The 23,227-nt window shown below is 36.6% G+C and overlaps 1 protein-coding gene across 5 annotated transcripts in view; it reads right to left on the bottom strand.

Annotated features, from left to right (window-relative positions):
- Positions 1–23,227, bottom strand: part of MMS22L (MMS22 like, DNA repair protein) — a 128,710-nt gene that overhangs the window by 6,056 nt on the left and 99,427 nt on the right. For all 5 annotated transcript variants that reach the window (XM_088840702.1, XM_088840703.1, XM_055433043.2 and 2 more), the window contains 5 exons: positions 20,570–20,739; positions 17,908–18,119; positions 14,252–14,415; positions 1,746–1,842; positions 104–271 (listed from right to left, as the gene is read on the bottom strand). In XM_088840702.1, the coding sequence (XP_088696828.1) occupies positions 104–271; positions 1,746–1,842; positions 14,252–14,415; positions 17,908–18,119; positions 20,570–20,739 (811 nt within the window). The remainder of the gene's footprint in view (positions 1–103; positions 272–1,745; positions 1,843–14,251; positions 14,416–17,907; positions 18,120–20,569; positions 20,740–23,227) is intronic.

Raw genomic sequence — 23,227 nt, 5'->3', positions numbered from 1 at the left:
GACTCCAAATCTTTATAAATGGGAAAATAGGCCATTACAAGGAAAATGAATCTAGATTTCATAATCACTGTCCAAAAGGATATAATCAAATTATCAAACATACCTCTGTGCAGTATTTCTGCCAAGGCCCCACTTCCGCTCTGAATTCTTCAGAGACTGAGTAAGGGTAGGAAGCAAGTGGATAACAACCTGCTGGTCCAGTGCGGCTGCTGCTTCTAAAATGCGGTAAATCTGATAGTCATACTTCATACCATAATCTTCAATAAATTGCCTGAAAGTAAAAAGGTGACTTAGAATTACTTTTGGGGCAATTACTTGGGCTAGTATGTATCTAGCCCAATTACAGCAATGAGCTGTAATCTGAATGCAAGAAAAATCACTTTATGTAAGATTATCATAAGGATCTATGACAGATGCCATATAAAGACTGAAACTTGAATATAAAGAAAAGAAATGGCTTCAGCGTGAGCCATGACCAGAGTGACGGCATTAAGAGAGAGAGGGAAGAGTTGGAATCCCAAGAGAAGAATTAAGAGGGAAAAATCTAAAGCCAGGGACTTTCCTGCTATACTTTGCATGTGGTCAATCTGGGTGGAAAGGGTGTAGAAGAGACTGAAACAGAAAATGAGCCCAGCTTCCTGGTTATTTTGTATATCTTTTAATTAATTATTCCTATCTCTAGATAAATCAAATGGTATTTCTATGAGGAAAGCAAGTTACTTCTAATTTTTATATTCCTCAATTGAACAAGAGACTTTAGACTCACAAAAGAAATATGAAGAATATATTTTATAAAGAATTATATAACTATACATTATATATAAAGAATATATAATTCTTTATATAAAAAAGAATTATATATTTTAACCGTAAAATTTCCACTCTCCCCACCCCCGCCAAAAGTCACCTAGCTTAGTAAACTGTACTTAACAAACATGGAATCTTTGTTCATATAAAATCCTTCCTCATCTCTTAGGGTTTTACAGTTTTCTTAAATCCAGTATTTATTTCAAATGATCACAATTTTTATATTCTGTAAATAAACTGTAAACAACTGACAAGTCCCAACTATGTGAGAAGAAAGAAAGCTGAGTAATCAAAAATCCCACACAGAATGAAGGAAATGGACCCAAACTATTTAACACAGTGGTGCTATGGTAGAGATACATGAAATGAAGGTCAATGGGTAGAAACTATGAGAAAGATACACTTTAAAAGTACTGCCTTAACAGAAAGCCTAAGATTCTATACGGTGCAAGGCAGGAAAACAGAAACAAAACAGAAAACGTTCTACAAGTTGCAGTTATTCTTATGAAGGAACAACAGATCTATATAGTCTGTGCTTCACAAATTACATCCAGTGGAGCTTTGTGGGTTCACAGCATCTACAGTGAACAGGAAGACCAGTGACAGGCACGTTCACGCTGGTTGCTGAGTAGCATGTTTACCAGCTCCAAAGCCTGTATACCTGTCACTATAACTCACGTTTTCCACTCTTTCCTCTGAAACACATGCAAGCATCTTCCTTACTAAATTCTCAGGTAATTTTAAGTCATCTTTCTTCCTAGTAATTTTATTTTTTAATAAAACAACAACATAGCAAAACTACTGCCAAAAATATAATAATTGAAACTACAAACAAGTAGTAACACATTATGTTTTGGATAATTAGTTATTTAAAAAACATGTTGACTGTCAAATGGCTGGCAATAGTCTCCTTGCCAGTTGGCATATTTTCCAGTTACCTAAACACAGAAGTCAGCTGGGCGGCAGGTTCTCCTCCTGACCCCACTTGGCAGGCTTTGACCATGCATTGAAGGTTCTCAGTGGCCAGCCTTTTAACTAGGAGGGAAAATTACAGCATTACACATTGTGCCTGAATTCACCATCTGGATCCTCATTTTCATGAGCACTCTAGATTTAGAAAAACATGTTGTTTTCTTAAAGTATGTACATGCTTTTTTATTTTTCAAAGTGAAATAGTTATGAGCTTTTGTTCTAAAGTCTCGCTATCTTCCATTTTAAGAAAATATAAAACACTTGAGTCTATTTTTCACATGTGACTGAAAAAATACTGTAATTGAAAAAATACATGTGAAGACATGCCTTTCTATCAGAAAAGAGTCCGTATTCAAAACCATTCTACCATCCTAACACTGCAAACACTGTTAAACACCGACAACAGATAACCTTTAATAATTCAGCTTACAGATTGATTTTTTAAATTCATATTCCCTCCATTCACAAATATATATGTAGTAAATTAGAAATTACCAACAGTTCATCTTTGCTTAAAATTAGATTTATATATTTGTTGTTCAGTCACTAAGTTGTGTCTGACTGTGACACCACAGACTGCATATATACACATAAATCCATCAGTTGATGGTCTTTATATATATACATATAAAATCAACTATTGTTGATGCTAATTTCCTTCTTAAAGACAGCATATATACACATAATCCATCAGTTGATGGTCTACATATATATATATATATATAAAATCAACTATTGTTGATGCTAACTTCCTTCTTAAAGACAGCAAAGTTACAAAGAGATCATTTACATTCTTTCAGTATTTAACCAAATCCTTTACAGCTGTGCATTTGTACATAAAAATGGTAAAAAAAAATCAAGAAAGAACTGAAAATTCACCATGTTCTAAGTGTTAATACATTTTTTATGCTGTTTTTGGCATATTAAATCTAAGTAGCTGGGGAAAAAAATTACTTTCTCTAAAGAACAAAAAAATTTTCAGAAACTGTAATCCACTATGGCAAGAGTACAAAGTATGTAATGCACATGAACCTAAATTGATTAAGTAGCAGATAATGTTTTCCATAGCATGAGGATAGTGGATAAGGAAGATATAGCATACTTGTCTTTATTGAACAAGTAAGTCCTCATATTAGATGCAATTCTAGAGCCAGTATAAATGATTCTTCTTAAAGATACTTCCTTGGAAAAAAACCCAAAATCCACAAGTCCCTTTGTGGAAAAAGTACCAGAACATGAAGAAATACCCTTCATAAAGTATTAAAAGTAAGCACTGTTTCTTAAAAATAACAGATTTAGGTATAATTCACATATAAAAACTAACCTTTTAAAGTGTACAGTTCATTGGCTTTTAGTATATTCATAAGAATTGTGAAGCTATCACCAGTATCTAATTTCAGAACATTTTCAACACCTCCCTCCAAAACCTTATACCTATTAGCAGTCATCTCCCTCAGTCCCTGGAACCACTGATGTACTTTTTGTCTCTATGGATTGTCTCTTCTAGGAATTTCATATAGATGGAATCATACAGATTTGGTCTTATGTAACTGCCTTCCTTTCCTTAGCAAAATGTTTTAAGGTTCATTCATGTTAAGGAACATGTTAGTACTTCATTCCTTCTTATGGTCAAATACCATTCCATTTATTTCATCTTGTTTATCAGTTCATTGATTAGTTGATGGATATCTGGGTTGCCTCCATTTTGGCTACTATGGATAACACTGTCGTGAGCATTAGTGTACATGGTTTCTAAAAAAATCTATCCTCTGTTTAACTGAACTGGGCATTGTTTTTAAACACTGGATTGTCTTTCAGTTTTTTAAAAAATAACAGCTTTATTATCATATAATTTATATACAATATAATTCACCCATTTAACACGTACAATTCAATGGTTTTTAGCATAATTACAGAACGGTGCAACTGTCACTGCAATTTTAGAACATTTTCTTAATCCTGAAAAGAAACACTGCGCCCTTTAAAGCTACTGCCTCCTATCCTCTGATACCCCCTCAGCAACCACTAATCTACTTTCATACCCCCTAAGCAACTGCTAATCTACTTTCCATCTCTATAGATTTAACTACTCTGGATATTTCATATAAATAGAACCATATAATATGTGGCCTTGTGTTAACTGGCTTCTTTCACTTATAATAATGTTTACAATACATTCTATAGCAATACACGCTGTAGCAATACTTCCTGTAGCATGAATTAGTACTTCACTCCTTATACTGAATATATATTTAATATTATATTCAAATAATATTCTCTTGTATGGATAGATCACATTAAAAAAAAATCCATCTATCAGATGATGGTAGTCCACCTTTGGCTATTATAATACTGCTACAAATATTAAAGTACAAGTTTCTGTGTAGACATATGTTTTCATTAATCTTGCTGCTGCTAAGTCACTTCAGTCGTGTCTGACTCTGCAACCCCACAGATGGCAGCTCACGAGGCTACCCCGTCCCTGGGATTCTCCAGGCAAGAACACTGGAGTGGGTCGCCATTTCCTTCTTCAATGCACGAAAGTGAAAAGGGAAAGTGATGTCGCTCAGTCGTGTCCGACTCTTCGCGACCCCATGGACTAAAGCCTCCTCCATCCATGGGATTTTCCAGGCTCCTCCATCCATGGGATTTTCCAGGGAAGAGTACTGGAGTGGGGTGCCATTGCCTTATCCTTTTCATTAATCTTGGGTATATATTAAAACTTAGGAGTGCATTGCTTGGTCACAAGGTAACTATGTTCAACTATTTGAGGAATTACTAGACTCTTTCCCAAGCGGCAACACCATTTTACATTCCCAAACGCAGTAAATGAGGATGCAGATTTCTCCATGTTCCTGCCAATTCTTGTTATTATCTTATTCATTATAGCCAACCTAGTGAGCTTGAAGTGGTATCTCACTGTAGTTTTGATTTGCATTCTCCTCATGACTAATGCGGAGCAGGCAATGGCAAGCCACTCTAGTACTCTTGCCTGGAAAATTCCATGGATGGAGGAGCCTGGTAGACTGCAGTCCATGGGGTCACTGGGGGTTGGACACGACTGGGCGACTTTACTTTCCCACATTGGAGAAGGAAACGGCAACCCACTCCAGTGTTCTTGCCTGGAGAATCCCAGGGACGGGGGAGCCTGGTGGGTTGCCGTCAGTGGGCTCACACAGAGTCAGACACGACTGAAGTGACTTAGCAGCAGCAGCATGACTAATGATGGTGGGCACTTTTTCAGGTGCTTTTTAGCGACTTGTTTATATTCTTTGGAGGAAACTGTATTCAAATCCTTTTTCAGGTGCTTTTTAGCGACTTGTTTATATTCTTTGGAGGAAACTGTATTCAAATCCTTTGCCTGTTTTTAACTACTGAGTTTTATTCTTCATATACTCTTGATACAACTTCCTTATCACATCAGTAATATGCAAATGCTTTCTCCCATTCTCTGAATTGTCTTTTTAGTAATACTTTTTTGACAGTGCTCTTTGAAACACAAAAGTTCTTTATTTTGATTAAGCCCAATATATATGTCTTCTTCTGTGGCTTGTGCTTTTGATGTCCTGTTTAAGAATTCATTGCCAAATCCAAGATCATGAAGATTTACTCTTGCTTTAAGAGTTTTATAGTTTTGACTCTGACATTTAGGTATATAATCCTGTTTGAATTAATTTTTGCATACAGTGTGAAATAAAGGTACAAGTTCAATCTTTTGAATTTGGCCATCCATCTGATCTAGCACAATTTGTTGAAAAGACTATTTTCCCCTCTATTGAATCATCCTGGCACCCCTGTTTAAAGAAAAGAAAAAGTCAGCTGACCACAGATGTATAGGTTTATTTCTGGACTTTCAATTCTATCTCACTGATCTATATGTCTATCTTCATGCCAGCACCACACAGTTTTGATTACTGTTGCTTTGTACTAAGTTTTCAGATTGAAAAGTGTTATCTGCCAACTTTGTTCTTCTTTAAGATTTTTTTGGCTATTCTAGGTCCCTTGCAGGATTACACAAACTGTAGAATCAGTCTGTCAATTTTGCTACAAAGAAGCCTGCTGAATTCTGGGAGGGAACCTTGCTGAACTTATTTATTAGTTCTAATGCAGGTCAGGAAGCAACAGTTAGAACCAGTCATGGAACAACAGACTGGTTCCAAATAGGAAAAGGTGTACGTCAAGGTTGTATATTGTCACCTTGCTTATTTAACTTATATGCAGAGTACATCATGAGGAACGCTGGGCTGGAAGAAGCACAAGCTGGAATCAAGATTGCTGGGAGAAATATCAATAACCTCAGATATGCAGATGACACTACCCTTATGGCAGAAAGTGAAGAGGAACTCAAAAGCCTCTTGATGAAAGTGAAAGAGGAGAGTGAAAAGGTTGGCTTGAAGCTCAACATTCAGAAAACAAAGATCATGGCATCTGGTCCCATCACTTCATGGGAAATAGATGGAAAAACAGTGGAAACAGTGTCAGACTTTGTTTTTTTGGGCTCCAAAATCACTGCAGATGCTGATTGCAGCCATGAAATTAAAAGACGCTTGCTCCTTGGAAGGAAAGTTATGACCAACCTTGATAGTATATTAAAAAGCAGAGACATTACTTTGCTGACCAAGGTCCGTCTAGTCAAGGCAATGGTTTTTCCCGTGGTCATGTATGGATGTGAGAGTTGGACTGTGAAGAAAGCTGATCGCCGAAGAATCGATGCTTTTGAACTGTGGTGTTGGAGAAGACTCTTGAGAGTCCCTTATACTGCAAGGAGATCCAACCAGTCCATTCTAAAGGAGATCAATCCTGGATGTTCATTGGAGGGACTGATGCTAAAGCTGAAACTGCAATACTTTGGCCACCTCATGAGACGAGTTGACTCACTGGAAAAGACTCTGATGCTGGGAAAGGTTGGGGGCGGGAGGAGAAGGGGACGACGGAGAATGAGATGGCTGGATGGCATCACCGATTCTGTGGACATGAGTTTGAGTGAACTCCGGGAGTTGGTGATGGACAGGGAGGCCTGGCGTGCTGTGATTCATGGGGTCGCGGAGAGTCGGACACGACTGAGCGACTGAACTGAACTGAACTGAATAGTTTTCAGTGGGTCCTTAGGATTATATATATATATGCTACTGCTAATGCTAAGTCACTTCAGTCATGTCCGACTCTGTGTGACCCCATAGACGGAAGCCCACCAGGCTCCCCCTTCCCTGGGATTCTCCAGGCAAGAACACTGGAGTGGGTTGCCATTTCGTTCTCATATATATCCATATAGTATAGTCAAAGTTATAGTTTTTCCAGTAGTCATGTATGGATGTGAGAGTTGGACCATAAAGAAGGCTAAGAGCCAAAGAATTGATGTTTTCGAACTGTGCTGCTGGTGAAGACTCTTGAGAGTCGCTTGGACAGCAAGGGACAGTCAATCCAACAGTCAATCCTAAAGGAAATCTGTCTTGAATTTTCACTGGAAGGACTGATGCTGAAGCTGCAATACTTTGGCCACCTGATGAGAAGAGCCAACTCACTGGAAAAGACCCTGATGCTAGAAAAGATTGAAGTCAGGAGCAGAAAGGGATGACAGAGGATAAGATGACTGGATGGCATCACTGACTCAGCAGATATGAGTTTGAGCCAGCTCCGGGAGATGGTGAAGGACAGGGATGGCTGGCACCCTGCAGTGCATGGAGTCACAAAGAGTCAAACACTACTGAGCGGCTGAACAACAAAATGATATCATGTGCAGACATGGATAATTTTACTTCTTCCTTTTCAACCTAGATGCCTTTTATTCCCGTTTCTTCCACTGACTAGAACTTCTAGTACAATGTTGAAAGGAAGTGGCAAGAGTGGACACTTTGGTTTTGTTCCTAACCTTAGGGAGAAAGCATCTTAAATGTGATATCAGCTGTAGGATTTTCAAAATTGTCCTTTATCTGATTAAAGCAGTTCTCTTCTCTATTCCAGATCATTTTTATGTGATACCCATCTTTACGTCTGATGGTTCTTCTTGTCCTGAAGTCTGCTTTGTGTGAAATATAGCTACACCTGTGTTTTGAATTTTTAGCACTGTATATATTTCTCCATTCCTTTTAATCTAATTGTGTCTTTACGTTTAAAGTGGATTCCTTGTAGCTGACATACAGTTAAGCCTTTTTATCCACTGTCAGTCTCTTAATTGGTTTATTTAGACTACTGACATCAATGATTACTGAAATAGTTGAATTAATATCTACACTATACATAGTTTTTCTAGTCTTTGCTCTGGACCTTCTTTTTTTTTTTAATCTTTCCCTCTTTTCCTGCCTTTTCTGAAGGTTTTAATTGAGAACTTTCTATGATTACATTTTCTCTCCTCTCTTAGTACATCCTTTACCTCTTTAAAAAATTACCTATTAGATAAGTTAAAACTAAACAAAATGGTGGATACACAGAATCACAGCTAGTCAGGAGCAGAAGCCTTCTGATGTAGCTGGTATTGGTAGGAATATTTAAGCTGAATTTGACAAATTGTTGTATGCTCAGTTTTGAGGGCAGTGATTTGCCCTATGACCTCAATTCTCTGATGCACCTAAGAAGAATTGTTTTCCAGGCTGTCCAAGTTTTTCTTATTGTGAGGGTGAGTGATGACTTCCAAGCTCTTTATTATTATAGCAGAAACCAAAGTTTCTCCAACTATTACTGTGAATTATTTTCCCCTTCTTTTAGTTTTTTCTTCTTGTATTTTGCTATTATTCAGTTCAGTTCAGTCGCTCAGTCGTGTCCAACTCTTTGCGACCCCATGAATCACAGCACACCAGGCCTCCCTGTCCATCACCAACTCCCGGAGTTCACTCAAACTCATGTCTGTCGAGTCAATGATGTCATCCAGCTATCTCATTCTTTGTCGTCCCCGCCTCCTCCTGCCCCCAACCCCCTCCAGCATCAGAGTCTTTTCCAGTGAGTCAACTCGTCGCATGAGGTGGCCAAAGTATTGGAGTTTCAGCTTTAGCATCAGTCCTTCCAATGAATACCCAGGATTGATCTCCTTTAGAATGGACTGGTTGGATCTCCTTGCAGTACAAGAGACTCTCAAGAGTCTTTTCCAGCACCACAGTTCAAAAGCATCAATTCTTCGGCGATCAGCCGTTTTCACAGTCCAACTCTCACATCCATACATGACCACGGGAAAAACCATAGCCTTGACTAGACAGACCTTTGTTGGCAAAGTAATGTCTCTGCTTTTCAATATGCTATCTAGGTTGGTCATAACTTTCCTTCCAAGGAGCAAGCGTCTTTTAATTTCATGGCTGCAATCAGCATCTGCAGTGATTTTGGAGCCCCCCAAAATAAAGTCTGACACTGTTTCCACTGTTTTCCCATCTATTTCCCATGAAATGATGGGACCGGATGCCATGATCTTTGTTTTCTGAATGTTGAGCTTCAAGCCAACCTTTTCACTCTCCTGTTTCACTTTCATCAAGAGGCTTCTTAGTTCCTCTTCACTTTCTGCCATAAGGGTGGTGTCATCTGCATATCTGAGGTTATTGATATTTCTCCCAGCAATCTTGATTCCAGCTTGTGCTTCTTCCAGCCCAGCGTTCCTCATGATGTACTCTGCATATAAGTTAAATAAGCAGGGTGACAATATACAACCCTGACGTACTCCTTTTCCTGATACACATATATTTATAATGGTTAAATCTTCCAGATTCACCCTTTAATCATTATAAAATGTTTCTTCTTTATTTCTAGTAATATTTTTTTTTGCCTGATGTCTTTTCTGATGTTAGTCGAGCTACTCCAGCTTGCTGCAGTTACAATTTGCATGATGCATCCTTTTCCATCCTTTAATTTCCAATCTTTGAATCAAAAGTGTTTCCTGCATATAAAGATAGAGCTTTTAAAAAAAATCTCTGTCTTTTGATTGGATTGTTCAACTTTTTCACAATTAATATTACTATAGATACAGCTGGCTATACATCAGCCATTTTACCTTTTGCTTTCTAAATAGCTTATGTTTTTGTCCATCTAATCTCTCTTCTTTTTGAATTAAGTGAATATTTTCAAATGTAACATATTAGTTATTTTAATGATTGTCCATTAGTTTTGAATCATTTCCTTAGTGGTTGCTCTGGGTTTATCATGTATATCTTAACTCTTCAGAGCTTCAGATTTACACGAACTTAATTCCAGCAAAATATAGAAACATCGTTCCTACACAGCTCTAGTCACTTTCCCCTCTTTCATGGAATTACTGTTATACATGTTACATCTACAAATTTTAAAACTCAGTGATAAATTATTATAATTTCTACCTTATAAAATTCCTATGTTTTCTAAGAAGCTAAGAAAGGAGAACACATATATATTTTGGGTTTTGTTAAATTTATTGTTCTCATCATTTGTTCCTATTTAAGTTATCATCTGAAGTCACTTCCTTAGTCTAATACTGCTTTGTTCCCACCATCTCCTTTATACTGTTTTGGTAAATATATTAAATTTCTATACATTATAGGACAATTATATACATATTATTTCATACATTTACTTTTAAAAGCAGTTGAAAGAAAAAAGGTGAAAATATGCATTTATGCTGCCTTTCAACTACAATTGACCCTAGAACAACATGGGGCTTCCCTGATAGCTCAGATGGTAAAGAATCTGCCTGCAATGTAGGAGACCTGTATTCGATCCCTGGGTCAGGAAGATCCCCTGGAAAAGGAAATGACAACCCACTCCAGTATTCTTGTCTGGAGAATTACGTGGACAGAGGAGCCTGGTGGGCTACAGTCCATGGCATTGCAAGAGTTGGACACAACTGAGCAACTAACACTTGAACAACATGAAGGTTTAGAGTGCTGATCCCCCATGCAGTTGAAAATCTATGTTTAACTTTATAGTCTGCTTTCTGAATGTAAAGTCAGAAAGGGTTCAGTCAGGTTTCCGCATCTATAAATTCAACTAACCATAGTTTGTGTAGTAATATAGTATGGATTTATTGAAAAGAAATGCTGCAAATGAGTGGACCTGTGCAGTTCAAACCCATGCTGTTCAAGGGTCAAATGTACATAATTACCTTTGCTGTTCTTTGTTTTACTCATAAGGATTCAAGTTACTATCTGAGCTCACTTTAACTTTCATTCTGAAGAACTTCCTTTAGTAATTTTTTATAAGGCAGGTCTGCTAACAACAAATTCTCTCATTTTTTATCTGCAAATATCTTGAGTTTACTTTCATTTTTGAAAGGGCAGCTTTGCTCACTATAGGATTCTTGGTTGACTGCTTTCTTTGATCACTCAGTGTTATCCCACTGCCTTCTAGTTTCCATTGATTTTGCTGATAAGTCAGCTGTTAATCTTCCCAGGGTTCCTTTGAAAGTAGAGTTGTTTTTCCTCTTGCTGCTTTGAAAATTTTCTCCTTGCCTTTGACTTTAAACTTTTTCCCCCCACTAAGTTGCATCTGTCTGTGGATCTCTTTAATTTTATTCCATTTGGAATTAGGTGAGCTTCCTGAATGTATAGACTGGTATTAGTCAATAAATTTTCAAAATTTTCAGCCATTATTTCTTCAATATTTTTTCTGCTCCTTTCTGTCCTCTCCTGATATTCTATGTAGGATGGTGTGCTTGATGATGTCCTTCTCTAAAGCTCTATTCATTTTTTTCATTTTTTTTTTTGTTTTTTCGAATGCATAACACCTAACAATCTATCTTCAAGTTTGCTAATTCTTTTGTCTATCAAGTCAAATTAAATTTAAGATTTTTGGTTTAGCTTTTAAACTTCAGAATTCCCATTGGTTATTTTCTGTTTTAATAATTTCTATTTCTCTACTGATATTCTCTGAAGTGACATTGTCATCACATCTTCCTCTACTTTATTAACCATGATTTCCTTGAGCTTTATGAACATTTTTATAATGGCTACTCTGAAGTCTTTGTTTATGAAATCCTATATCTGATTACTCATACTGGCAGGATCTGTTGACTGATTTTCTCTCTGTAAATGAAAGTGTATGATCTTATCAAATCCAGGCTTTTTTAAAGGGGGGATTTCTGAGATTAGTGTTGATATTTGTTCTCACCCCAGTGTTCTTTGCAGCCAATTCTCTCACTAAACAAGTTGACCTACAATTCGCTTACACCTCCAATAAATCTATCATTCTCCTACCTATTGCCTTTTAACCACAAACTCCACTGCTTTTGACAGCACCCTCAGGCTTGAACTTTTTCACATTTTGTTGCAAATGAAGTTTGTTCCTTTGGGAGAAATTCAGAGTTATCTGTCCTATGGGTTTCTCCTTCCCCCACCCACTCTCAGGCAAAATTCAGAGATGAAGTTCTGTTGCTGGGGACAGAGATCATGGTGCCCTCTATTTTCTGACTGACATACACGTTAGGTGCTGCATGCTTGTGGAAGGAGGAGTATTACCTACAGATCCACTTGGTATGAATTCTCTACCTCTAAGCTGCACCAAGGACAATCAACACTCCAGTATTCTCATTGATACCATACTCAGTACAGTGCTCCCATCTCACAAGTGGGAGCTGAGTGGAAGAATGAAAGCCTCACTTCTCACCCACACTCCCCTAGAATATAAGCTTAACATCAGGTGGCTAGGAGGCAGGATGAGAAACACTGATACTCTGCCTCTCTTAGGAAGACAGCCCTCCTCCTGGAAGCTACAGGGAGAGGGAACCCTCATTCTTTAATTTACCAGATTTGCCATGCCTCTGAGATAGGAAGAGAGAAGGTAGTAGTCTTGGTTCAAATGTCAAAGACTTGCTGTTTCTACCAAGCTCCAGTAGATTTTCTTAAATACAATTTCTCCATTTGTTGTGAACCCTTTTAGGACCATTTCCAGAGAATTTAAATGCTTTCTTTTAAATAATTTTCACCAGTTTTTCTTGGGATCAAGGCTGCAGAGCTCTTCATGTCACCATGCTGGAAGTGAACTCAAGCTCTTGTGTACAGGTATTTTGCATAGACACTGAAATATCCTTGGGCATAACACTAACTTTCTACAGTTTTACAAACTGTCCTTCTAAAACACTGAGACTACAAGGAGAGTCAGAGAATCTTTTCTGAGCCAATCACACAAATTTGTGCTTAAACATTGCTCCTTCAGCTTGTAGGACAATGTGGAGATAGAACATTCACTCTATATACCTGTTATTTGGAACATGCAACACACCATTAGCTACAGATGAGCATCAAAAGCCCCTCCCCAAACCTGACCTCTTTCATGATAAAATACACTCACTGAAACAACAGGCTAGCTAAAATGCTATACTATCTGCTCTGTCTCAAATTTTGTACTGTATAGTACAACAGACTTTCACTGAAATTAAAAGCATGCAAACGTTTTCAAAGAAGGTAAAATTTCTAAAGAACAGTCTGGGATCTATCTCTAGATATTCTTTACTGAAGAGGTGTTACTATCAAGTAAGGGTATTTTACATTAACATAATACAACATCTTTCACAAAACCAAGCTTGGAAGCAGAGAGGACCATTTTTAAATATTAAAATAACATGGATTAAAACAAAACATGCATAAATTTTTGAGATAAAACAGAACATTTCAAAGAGCTGTCTGAGCTTTTAGCTGCCACTCTGCATCCCGCCCTCGTATTCTTTAGGATAGGATAGATACCATACTCACTTATCACAGTAGTTAGAAGTACTTAAGTAGAAGCATTTAAGAAGCCTGCCCCAAACGATCACATTATAATGATAAATACAAAAAACATCTATTTACACTAAAAATCCCTTCAGGATAGAACTACAGCCACTATTCTGCATATTCCCAATAAGCTTGTTAAGGCCTGCTACTCACAGCAGGGACTAAATAAATAATATTTTTAAGTGATCACAGACAGTAAGGCTGATGAGACTGAAAACAAAAGGATCAACATGTATTTACAGGTTTGCCCAGAGATCAGCTTACATATTATAGCAGAATCCAGGATAGGAGAAAGTAGGCTGCCCCCTCACCACTTGATATTTAGCAAGTTGCATTCAGTATCAGAGACAAGTTGAACAAAAATTAAATAAACATAAATCAACTATTTGGGAGGGGGAAAAAAAAAGACTAGACTGATGCTAGGAAAGGTTGGGGGCGGGAGGAGAAGGGGACGACAGAGAATGAGATGGCTGGATGGCATCACCGACTCTGTGGACATGAGTTTGAGTGAACTCCGGGAGTTGGTGATGGACAGGGAGGCCTGGCGTGCTGTGATTCATGGGGTTGCGGAGAGTCGGACACGACTGAGCGACTGAACTGAACTGAACTGAGACTGAATCATGTTAGTTTTTAACCATTTTATCACACCCAACCTCAGCTATTAGCTGGAGTTCATTCTTTAAACATGATAAAAATTAAGTTGATGTGAAATAACCATATATTTTCATAACTGTCAATTTAACTGATAGAACTGAATACTTTCTTAATTTGTGAACATAAAAGTATAACAAATACAAACTCTTACATGAACTAACCTTGAGGTTCACTGACCAGCAGCAAGCATTTTAATACTCCAGGGAGGAGTAGTTCAATCTCAGAAACATCGGTGTTAGTTTCCTTAACAAGTTGGAGGATGAAGGCCAGAATGGATGCCAAGCGAGGAGGGAGCAAGGATCCTTTAAACTCAAAGTAGGACTTCCTGAAAAGAAGCACAATTTTGTTCTTCCTTCTCTTTAAAGTTTCAATAGAGCAGAATCAAATGTCATACACTTGAAAGATGATGGACTATTTTATCTCTGAAATCCATAAAGCACAATTTTTTAAAACTATGTATATTTTACCATAGTCTCTTCAAACCTAAGATTTTTGAAGCAATGACTGCACATCCTAGTGGCATGCTATAAAGGCCAAAGCAGAATACAGATACAAACTAAATATGAAGCAACCTGGCCTTAAAATAAACAATCAAAATCTAATAAATCTGTTAATTTTTTTCCTTTCTAATGTAAGCTTGATCTCCCCTATGAGCTCAATGATACATTTTCTTAATTTGAATTTGCATAAAGATTCTCGCCTCATATTTATTTATCTATGGATTTGAAAGGGAGTCTTATTTTTCCAAATAAGAGAACTATACTAGAAATTATCTTTCCATTCCAACCTGTATCCTTCCTTCCCTTATGAAGTAAAAGAATTAGAGAGGTAATTTAGGATTTAATATCTTCTTTTAAAGCAGGACAACTTTTATCATTTGAACTTAGTAGTCATAAAGATAACTCATCTGCCTCATCTTTGTATCTCTACCTCTTAGAACAGCTCTCAACTCATAACAGGTGTTCAGTGTACTTTTTTACGTGAATAAATGCAAAGTGGAAACTGCAGTTTCTAAAAAGTCTAGACAATATGAAAAAGTGTCAAATATAGCTAAATCTAAACCAGACATCGACATATACTTTGTGAAGAGATATAATTTGCAAAATGAGGCATAGAAATCACTAAATATTATAAATTCCTTAAGGGTGGAACTATGCCTTCATCATTTCTACTCCATACAATGACTTTCAACAATATTACATATTAGAAAATTCATTCATTCTTTGAGGTCAATTGTTTTATGTGTTTTGTTTAATGCTGAATTTCTAATGCCTAGAACAAACATTCATTGAGTATGTGGTGTGCTTGGTAGAAGTCTAAGAACAAGACAGCAAAATATGGTCTCTGAAAGCAATGGTTCACTGTCCAGTGGAAAAGTTAGATAAGGAAGAAAAGAACAATTATAGTGTGATAGGTGCTTTGCAAGATAATCCCAGAATTCTTGGGAATTCAGTAGAAGGAGTCCTAAGCTAGGGAATTATAGAAGTAGAGAAGCTTGGAATAGAGGAAGTATAGGAGACAATCTCTATGTCTTTCCTGAGTGTTAAAAGAAAAAAAGGAAAAGGAATTGCTACTTGTTTCGGTCTTCAACTAGAAACAGTAAGAAAAACATTTCCACTGTATAGAAAGTAAAGAGGAAAGTCAAGGAAAGTAGCCACGGTCCTAAACACTGGGCTTTAACAGCTTTAAGGTCTTAAGGATTTGATTTCATCTCAGCACTTGCCATTTGGCTTACTAAAATTACCTATGCAATGTGTCAAACACAGTGGTAGAGTACTATAATCTTGCTTGAAAATTCACATACAAGTTAGGCAAACCTATCATGATTCTGAGAACTGAATTATACAGAGCACATGGCTCCAGAAGAAAGAAAGAAGCATCACGGTACACTGAGATATTAGGTGTAGGTCTCATAAAGCCTAGGAGCATTTAGCCCAGTAGATTAGCATTTCAACGGAGAAAATGGGCTGAACGAAAGCTGTGATATAGGGAAATGTCAAGTATTTTGGAAGGGTGATAATTAAACCAATATCATTAGGGTTTGTATATGATGAAATATACATGGGAAAGTTAAGTGACAGAAAACGGACAGCAAACAAAGAAAGTTTGAGGGCAAGGAAGTGTCACACTGGAAAAACATTTTAGGAAAAGTAATCAGGGGGAATTGTTTAGGTGAGACTGGGAAGAAATATTTTTGAAGTTAATTTGTAAATGAGCTCTATTTAATTGGCTTAAAGGGTAAGCGCTTACAAATCAGATAATTCTAAATTAATAAATTCCAGGTTCAAGTAAAGTGGAAAATATTCAGTATTAAATACCTGATATTAATGTTTGTTGATCTATCTAATATAGACATGTCTTAGAGTAATTAACATTAAGTAGAATATTTTCATTGTACCTAGGTTCAATATAAATTAAATACATCTGTTACAAGTTTGTCGACAAAGAAATTACCTTGAGTGAAAAAAAAAAGACACAAAAACTTCTAAGAAATGTAAATGAGACAAGAGCTTTTAGATAAACTCTATTAAGATTAAAAATGTCTGTCTAAAACAGTTTCTCTAAATTTGGGCTTCCCTGGTGGCTCAGAGGTTAAAGCGTCAGCCTCCAATGCGGGAGACCCGGGTTCGATCCCTGGGTCGGGAAGATCCCTGGAGAAGGAAACGGTAACCCACTCCAGTATTCTTGCCTGGAGAATCCCATGGATGGAGGAGCCTGGTAGGCTATAGTCCACGGGGTCGCAAAGAGTCAGACATGACTGAGCGATGGAACGGAACGGGAAGAAAAGACTAGAGATAGTGAAATTAGTTATGAGACTCTGGCAATAGTGTAGGTATAATGTGATAAAAAAGGGATGTGAAAAGGGAAGGAGATGATCATTTGCCAAAGGCTGAAAAGGGAGAGGAAACAAAGAATATGAAGCTTTCAAACTTAAGTAACAGAACACTAGGAACACACAGAGAAAGTCAGAGGGAGAATAGATCTCAGATATACAATTCTGTAATGTGAGGTAACAGATACTACTAGGATATTACAGCTATCAGACGATTAAACACAGGAAAAAAAAAACACTAAGAATAATATATATCACCATAGCATCTTAAAAGTTTAAAACTAATTTCATATGAAGCTAAATACTTCATGAAGACCAAAAAAAAAAAAAATGTGGTTTCTAATGTTGCAGTTAGAAGATGTGGAGTTTAGTAGAAAACCTAAGAAGTTTCATTGGTTCATTTGCCTAATAATAAAACCGTTATTAAGACAGAGAAGACTAAAAGAAACAGGACTTCATATTGCTTCCTTTTTCATATTAGCATTCTTCTTTTCACTTAACTCTCTCTTATAATTACTTCATTTTGTACAGTACAAAATACAATCAGTTTAACTGATAAAAAATATTTATATATATATATATATATATGAATGACATATATAGGCTTCCCAGATGGACAGAAGAGCCTGGTGGGTTATAGTCCACGGGGTCACAAAAGATTTGGACACAACTTAGTGACTAAACAGCAGCAGCAGGACATATATAAGAAAAATAACAGCACTATAGAGAAAACAAGCAATTCAGAGAAAACAATTTAAAGAGCTCTGTCTTAGGCTGCCAAGTCATTCTGATAAATTCTAAGATACTTCTAAGGAAAAAAGTTTCTAAACTCAGAATCCTACAGGTTGCCAATACTTTTGTTATTTTTTAATACAGAAAATTATTAGAGAAATTTATTATTTAATAGAGAAAATAAGAACTATTCTGTTTTTAATAGAGAATAATACATTGTAAATACCACTTATTCTTTATATTTAGATGTACCTTATGACATGGACAATGCATTTCTTTAGCAATGACATCTGTGGAACACTGGCTGAGTTTTTCAATGCCAACAAAACAGGATGTTGTCCAAGACCTAAGACATGAGCTGAGGCTGGAAGAAATCGCCCGATATACTGCTCAATAACATTCCCCAGCAACTGATTCAGATAGGCATTTGGATTTTGAGACTGACAACACACAATACACATGCCCTACAGGAGAAAAAAAAAAGAGAAATACCAAAAGATAAAGTTTAAAAAAAAATTAGGAAGTTATTAATTTTGCCCCCAGCATTGACATTTATATATCAGAATGTGTAACTTAACAGAGTCAACAAGAACACCTTCCATAATCAACAGGTAATGTTTGTATGAAGCTCAGGGAGCAGCTGAGTTTGGTTAACGTATGTAATGGTACCTAACCGAACACACGTGTTTGGGGCACACCCAGAGGAAGCAGGGGAGAAAAACAAGAAGACAGATGAAGCTCCCTTCTGGGTCTCATCTTCAGAAAACTTCACCATTACACTCATCAATGAAATATATATGTAATTACAATGTTATAAAATACACATTAGGTCTATTTTATAAATATACATTTATTTAATTTTAATTGGAGGCTAATTACTTTGGTTTTGCCATACACTGACACGAATCCACCCCGGGTGTATGTGTTCCCCATCCTGAACCCCCCTCCCACCTCCCTCCCCATATCATCCCCCTGGGTCCTCCCAGTGTACCAGCCCTGAGCACCCTGTCTCATGCATCAAACCTGCACTGGTGATCTGTTTCACATATGATAATACAAATGTTTCAATGCCATTCTCCCAAATCATCCCACCCTTGTTAGGTTTATTTTAAAACTTATGGTACTGGTCATTTTATCTGAATAAGACTATAAAATTTATGCTAAAATTTTCAATGCTAAGAAACATAGTATATTTTTTAAATAAAAATAACAAAAGGAGAGAAATGCAGAAGACTCAGAATAATGACAATTGGTTTTGAGGTTTTTTTATATGTCAGCACTGTGCCACATGTTTTGTATTCATTATTTCATTTAAATTTCTCAAAATACATCCTCACAGACATAGTGCTATATCTCTGATTTTACAGCTGGAGAAATTGAGGTTTAGAGAAGAGTTTGATGAATTCATGGTCAAACAGAACTCACAATGTCTTATTATATGTCTGTTGATTTAAACTCTTGTATTTGTACAGAGTTAATGAGATACTTTCACATGGACTGCAGTGTTTGATACTTACAAACAAAGCAACACCCTAAGAAAAAAATCTTTTTCTGCTACTATTACTAAATATTTCATTTTACTAAATAATCACCAACAGAGTAACAAATTATGCTCTAAAAAGTTCAGTTACAATTTGGTACCTTGGTGATTTCACAATGTGGTTTTCCAGAGAAATAATCAGAAATGACGGTCATGTCTCTATTTTAACTGTAAATGGTATTTGTCCAGTAAGAAATTTTGAAAGTTTATTTCTAATGAAAACCAGTACAAAGCTGTTAAAACATAAGCACTTAAACAACAATTAAAAAAACAAAACAGTGGACTCCCCCACCCATTTCTTTCATGCTCTGTTTGAGGAAAAGCATATTACATCACAAGATAAAATAATAAATGAATACTTTAAAAAATTTTCTGATGAGAAGAGCTTATACCTTTAAGAAGTTAAAGACATAGCTCCAAGTGCCAAATGGATAATTCAACCCATTTTTTAACTTAGGAAGTTTGTAAGAATTCTTATTATGTGAACTGTTTTGGTATCAGAGGGCCACACTGGGGCAAGGACTCCACACAACTATTGATATAAGCAGCCACCATGGAATCTAAGAAGTATTCTATTTCTTTCTGCTGCTCTACAACACTCATACTCAGCAACTCTGTGACTGGTGATACGAAATGTTTCTAAAATCTGCTGTGTGATCTGTACCCACTGCCTTAGTTCCATACCTTCAGATAATGAACTACCCCCTGCTTTCCAAATCTCCACTCTAACCTCCTCACCAGCTTAAAGGTGGTCACTAGAATCACCTTTCTAAAATGTAAATATGGTATGTCTCTCCCACTTCTCTGCCCACAATCCAACAACATTCCCCTTGTACAAGGGCAAGTCCAAACTTCTTAATAGTACACAAAACTCTTCACTATGTGGCTCCTCCTGTATAAGCCTCCAGCCACAGAAGAATTATTTGCCTTTCCCCATGAGTCATGTTTTCTTATAGCTTATGCTCTCCACATGCTGTTCCCTCTTACAGGAACAGTCCTTCAACTCCTACCCACTCTGCTCTTTAACACCTAATATTCTTTACTACAGTTATCTTCTCTTGCATCTCTTCAGCCCAGTCTGGCTGACAGAGAGCAGAGTCCTCTGAGGAAAATACTGAGCAAATGCTGGATTGTCTACATTAGTCAGTCTCTTCGCTCAACTTTAAGCTTCTTGAGAGTGGAGGTTTTGCCTCTTTCATCTTTGTTTTCAGAGCTCAGCACAAAAGAATTTTAAACATGTTCAGTGGAAATACATCATCACACATGTACATTAGGAATACAACGTATGGTTTTGAAATCTGCAATTAGTAAACTGCTTTAAGGCAAGTGTCAATTTTTTTTCCTTTTACTTTTAAGCAGTCACACTTACTATACCTGGAGATACAAAGGAAGACTCTTCTGAATTGCAGTCAACATAGGTGCAGGCAGCTCCTTCTCTTGCTGTAATACTGTATGTGGCAGCAGTAAACAGTCTATGATCCGGAATAGTAATTTTTGGGCTTTAGAGGTGGCAAAGATCAGTGCCCATGATTTAACTAGAATTCCTAACAAAGAGGAGTGGTAAGAGAAATTATGGTTATCTTCTAACCAGAAAATTTTGTCATTCCAGTTTAAAAAAAAAAAAGTATATTTAAAACACAGAGGACCAAGTTAAAGTTGGCAATAGGAAGAAATATGTATTAACAGTCAAAAGACATATGCCAAGTATTTCACTAAAGAGGCAACTGTCTCAGAATTCTGGGCCAAGAAAAACATACACTTCCTGAGCAACTGGCATTTAATACATACACACAACGTGTGGTTACACATTATGTGAAGTTATATAGACTGAATGTTGCAATTAGCCAGATCTCTCTCTTTCTCTCTCTTTTTGCTCAGGCTGCTAGGAAACTCAGAGGTCAATCTGCAGTCCAACTTTAAGAACACTGTAAGACCATATATTATGCTTTTATGTATATATTCACTTTTCCCTGGGCTTCTTCATGCTACTCTAAATTTTACTGACAGTCTTACTTCTTTATATTTTAAATTACATTTACAGGCTGTCTGAACCCAGTTTGCCACAAGAGGGATCACTAAATTTAATTGTTGAAGTTGGAAAAAAGATTAGCTGTAACATCTTGAAGCAAACACTTAACCTCTTGGAACTTCAGTTTTTATAACTTCAAGCTATTTAACATAAACACTGAATTTACATTTTGATTCTGAAAGAAGAGAAATGGACTTCTTTACTACATGAACTGTATTATGGTTTCCTAATGGTAGGAGTCTATCAAAAAACTGCTATTAATTTAAAAGGAGATAATTAAGCACTTGTCCAAACAGCAGTGGCACAGTTGCTGCATAAACTTTTATATTTTATTTCATCTTAGGAAAGCAAAAAAGAAGATAAAATTTAAAATCATTTCCATAAAACACAAAGTTTAAAATTCGAGCTCTGAAGGAAAACAAAAATATGCTTATCGATGAATATACAGTTTAAAAAAAAAAAAACCACCACCAATAATCACTTCTAAGAACAAACAACAACATTAATCTTCTATTGTAAAAGGAAATATAATAATCAATCAAAAGAAACACAATGCTCACTTAGCAATATTTTAAATAACGCTGTCCTGCTGCTCATTTTTCCAGTAGGTGAAAATCCTGAGGATGACAGCAATGTAAGAAGAGCTCACATTCTAAGCAACATTAATACACTGGTAAGAGGAACTGTCATCACCACCACCATTTGAAATGATTCATATCACTCTTAAGTGTCACACAGGTATTGACTTATAAAGAGCAAGGACCTTCCAACTGAAAACGCCTCACCTACCCTTGTATTTTATCTTCTGCAATGGTTATAACACTGACGAAGACCTGAAATTTCATGAGTTCATAGAAGGTAGAGATGATACATTTGTTTTACTGCTATCAAGCCCCTAATTGAAAATTTCAGGAAACAACATTCAAGGGTGTGTGGAATTAAAAATGCAAAGGAAAAAATTTTTTAAGTAAAAAACCCTGGAAAAGGTTTAAATACTCAGAGTAGCTTCATAAGTAACCAAGTATTTTTCCTGGCTAAGAACTATTCCCACTCCAGTATTCTGGCCTGGAGAATTGCAAGGGGGTTGAAAGGAGTCGGAGAGCACTGAGTGACTTTCACTTTCATTTTGGTTTCCTTTGTAGCTCAGTCAGTAAAGAATCTGCCTGCAATGCAGGAGACCTGAGTTCAATTCCTGGATCTGAAAGACCCCCTGGAGAAGGAAATGGCAACCCACTCCAGTACTCTTGCCTAGAGAATCCCACAGACAGAGGAGCCTGGTAGGCTACAGTCCACGGGGTCGCAACAGTCGGACACGACTTAGTGACTAAACCACAACCAAGAACTATTACTTACTCACTGATAAAGCTAAAAATATAGGAAAACTGTGGGGAATATATTCTCACAATTGAAAGCCACACCACAAGAGTTCTTATGTATTTACTTATTTTCTACTCTATGTGTATATTATGCCTTAAAAAAAAAGACAATTGAGATCATTATATATTTTTAGATGTAGTTAACAGAAAGCAACTTTGCTCATTTAGTAACACTACAAAACACACTACATACTAATAGCTAGATTTATGTTTAAGATTAAGTTTCAGAAATATTTACTTAATATATGCCATCCTCTACACTGGACAATCTCTTTAACCACTATATCATTAGTTCCCAAATCAGTGCCTGATATACACTCAGTAAATGTTCTTATTTGTTCAGAATACAACATGCTGATGGGAATAATAAGATATGGCCACTAACCATTAGCAAGTTTAAATTTTACTGGAGGCATATCAAGTACACAAATAATTTTAATAAACGGAAAGCTACCAAAAAAAAAAAAAGTCAGAAGAGAAGGACAGGTGAAGCAGAGTCAGGGAGAGCAGGTCTTTCTGGGCTGGACAGTGAAGGGTCATGTGTAGAATTTCAATTTGAAAGATCAAAGGGGAAGAATGATCCCAAGAGAGAAACATGATCAAAAGGAAAGTCATGGAAACAGAAAA

Source organism: Moschus berezovskii, chromosome 10, assembly GCF_049115385.1.
Source record: "Moschus berezovskii isolate FMDL1 chromosome 10, NW_MosBer_1.0, whole genome shotgun sequence".
Classification (NCBI taxonomy): Eukaryota; Metazoa; Chordata; class Mammalia; order Artiodactyla; family Moschidae; genus Moschus; species Moschus berezovskii.
Note: the sequence above shows the minus strand (reverse complement) of the source record. Positions and strands in the feature narration are given on the sequence as shown.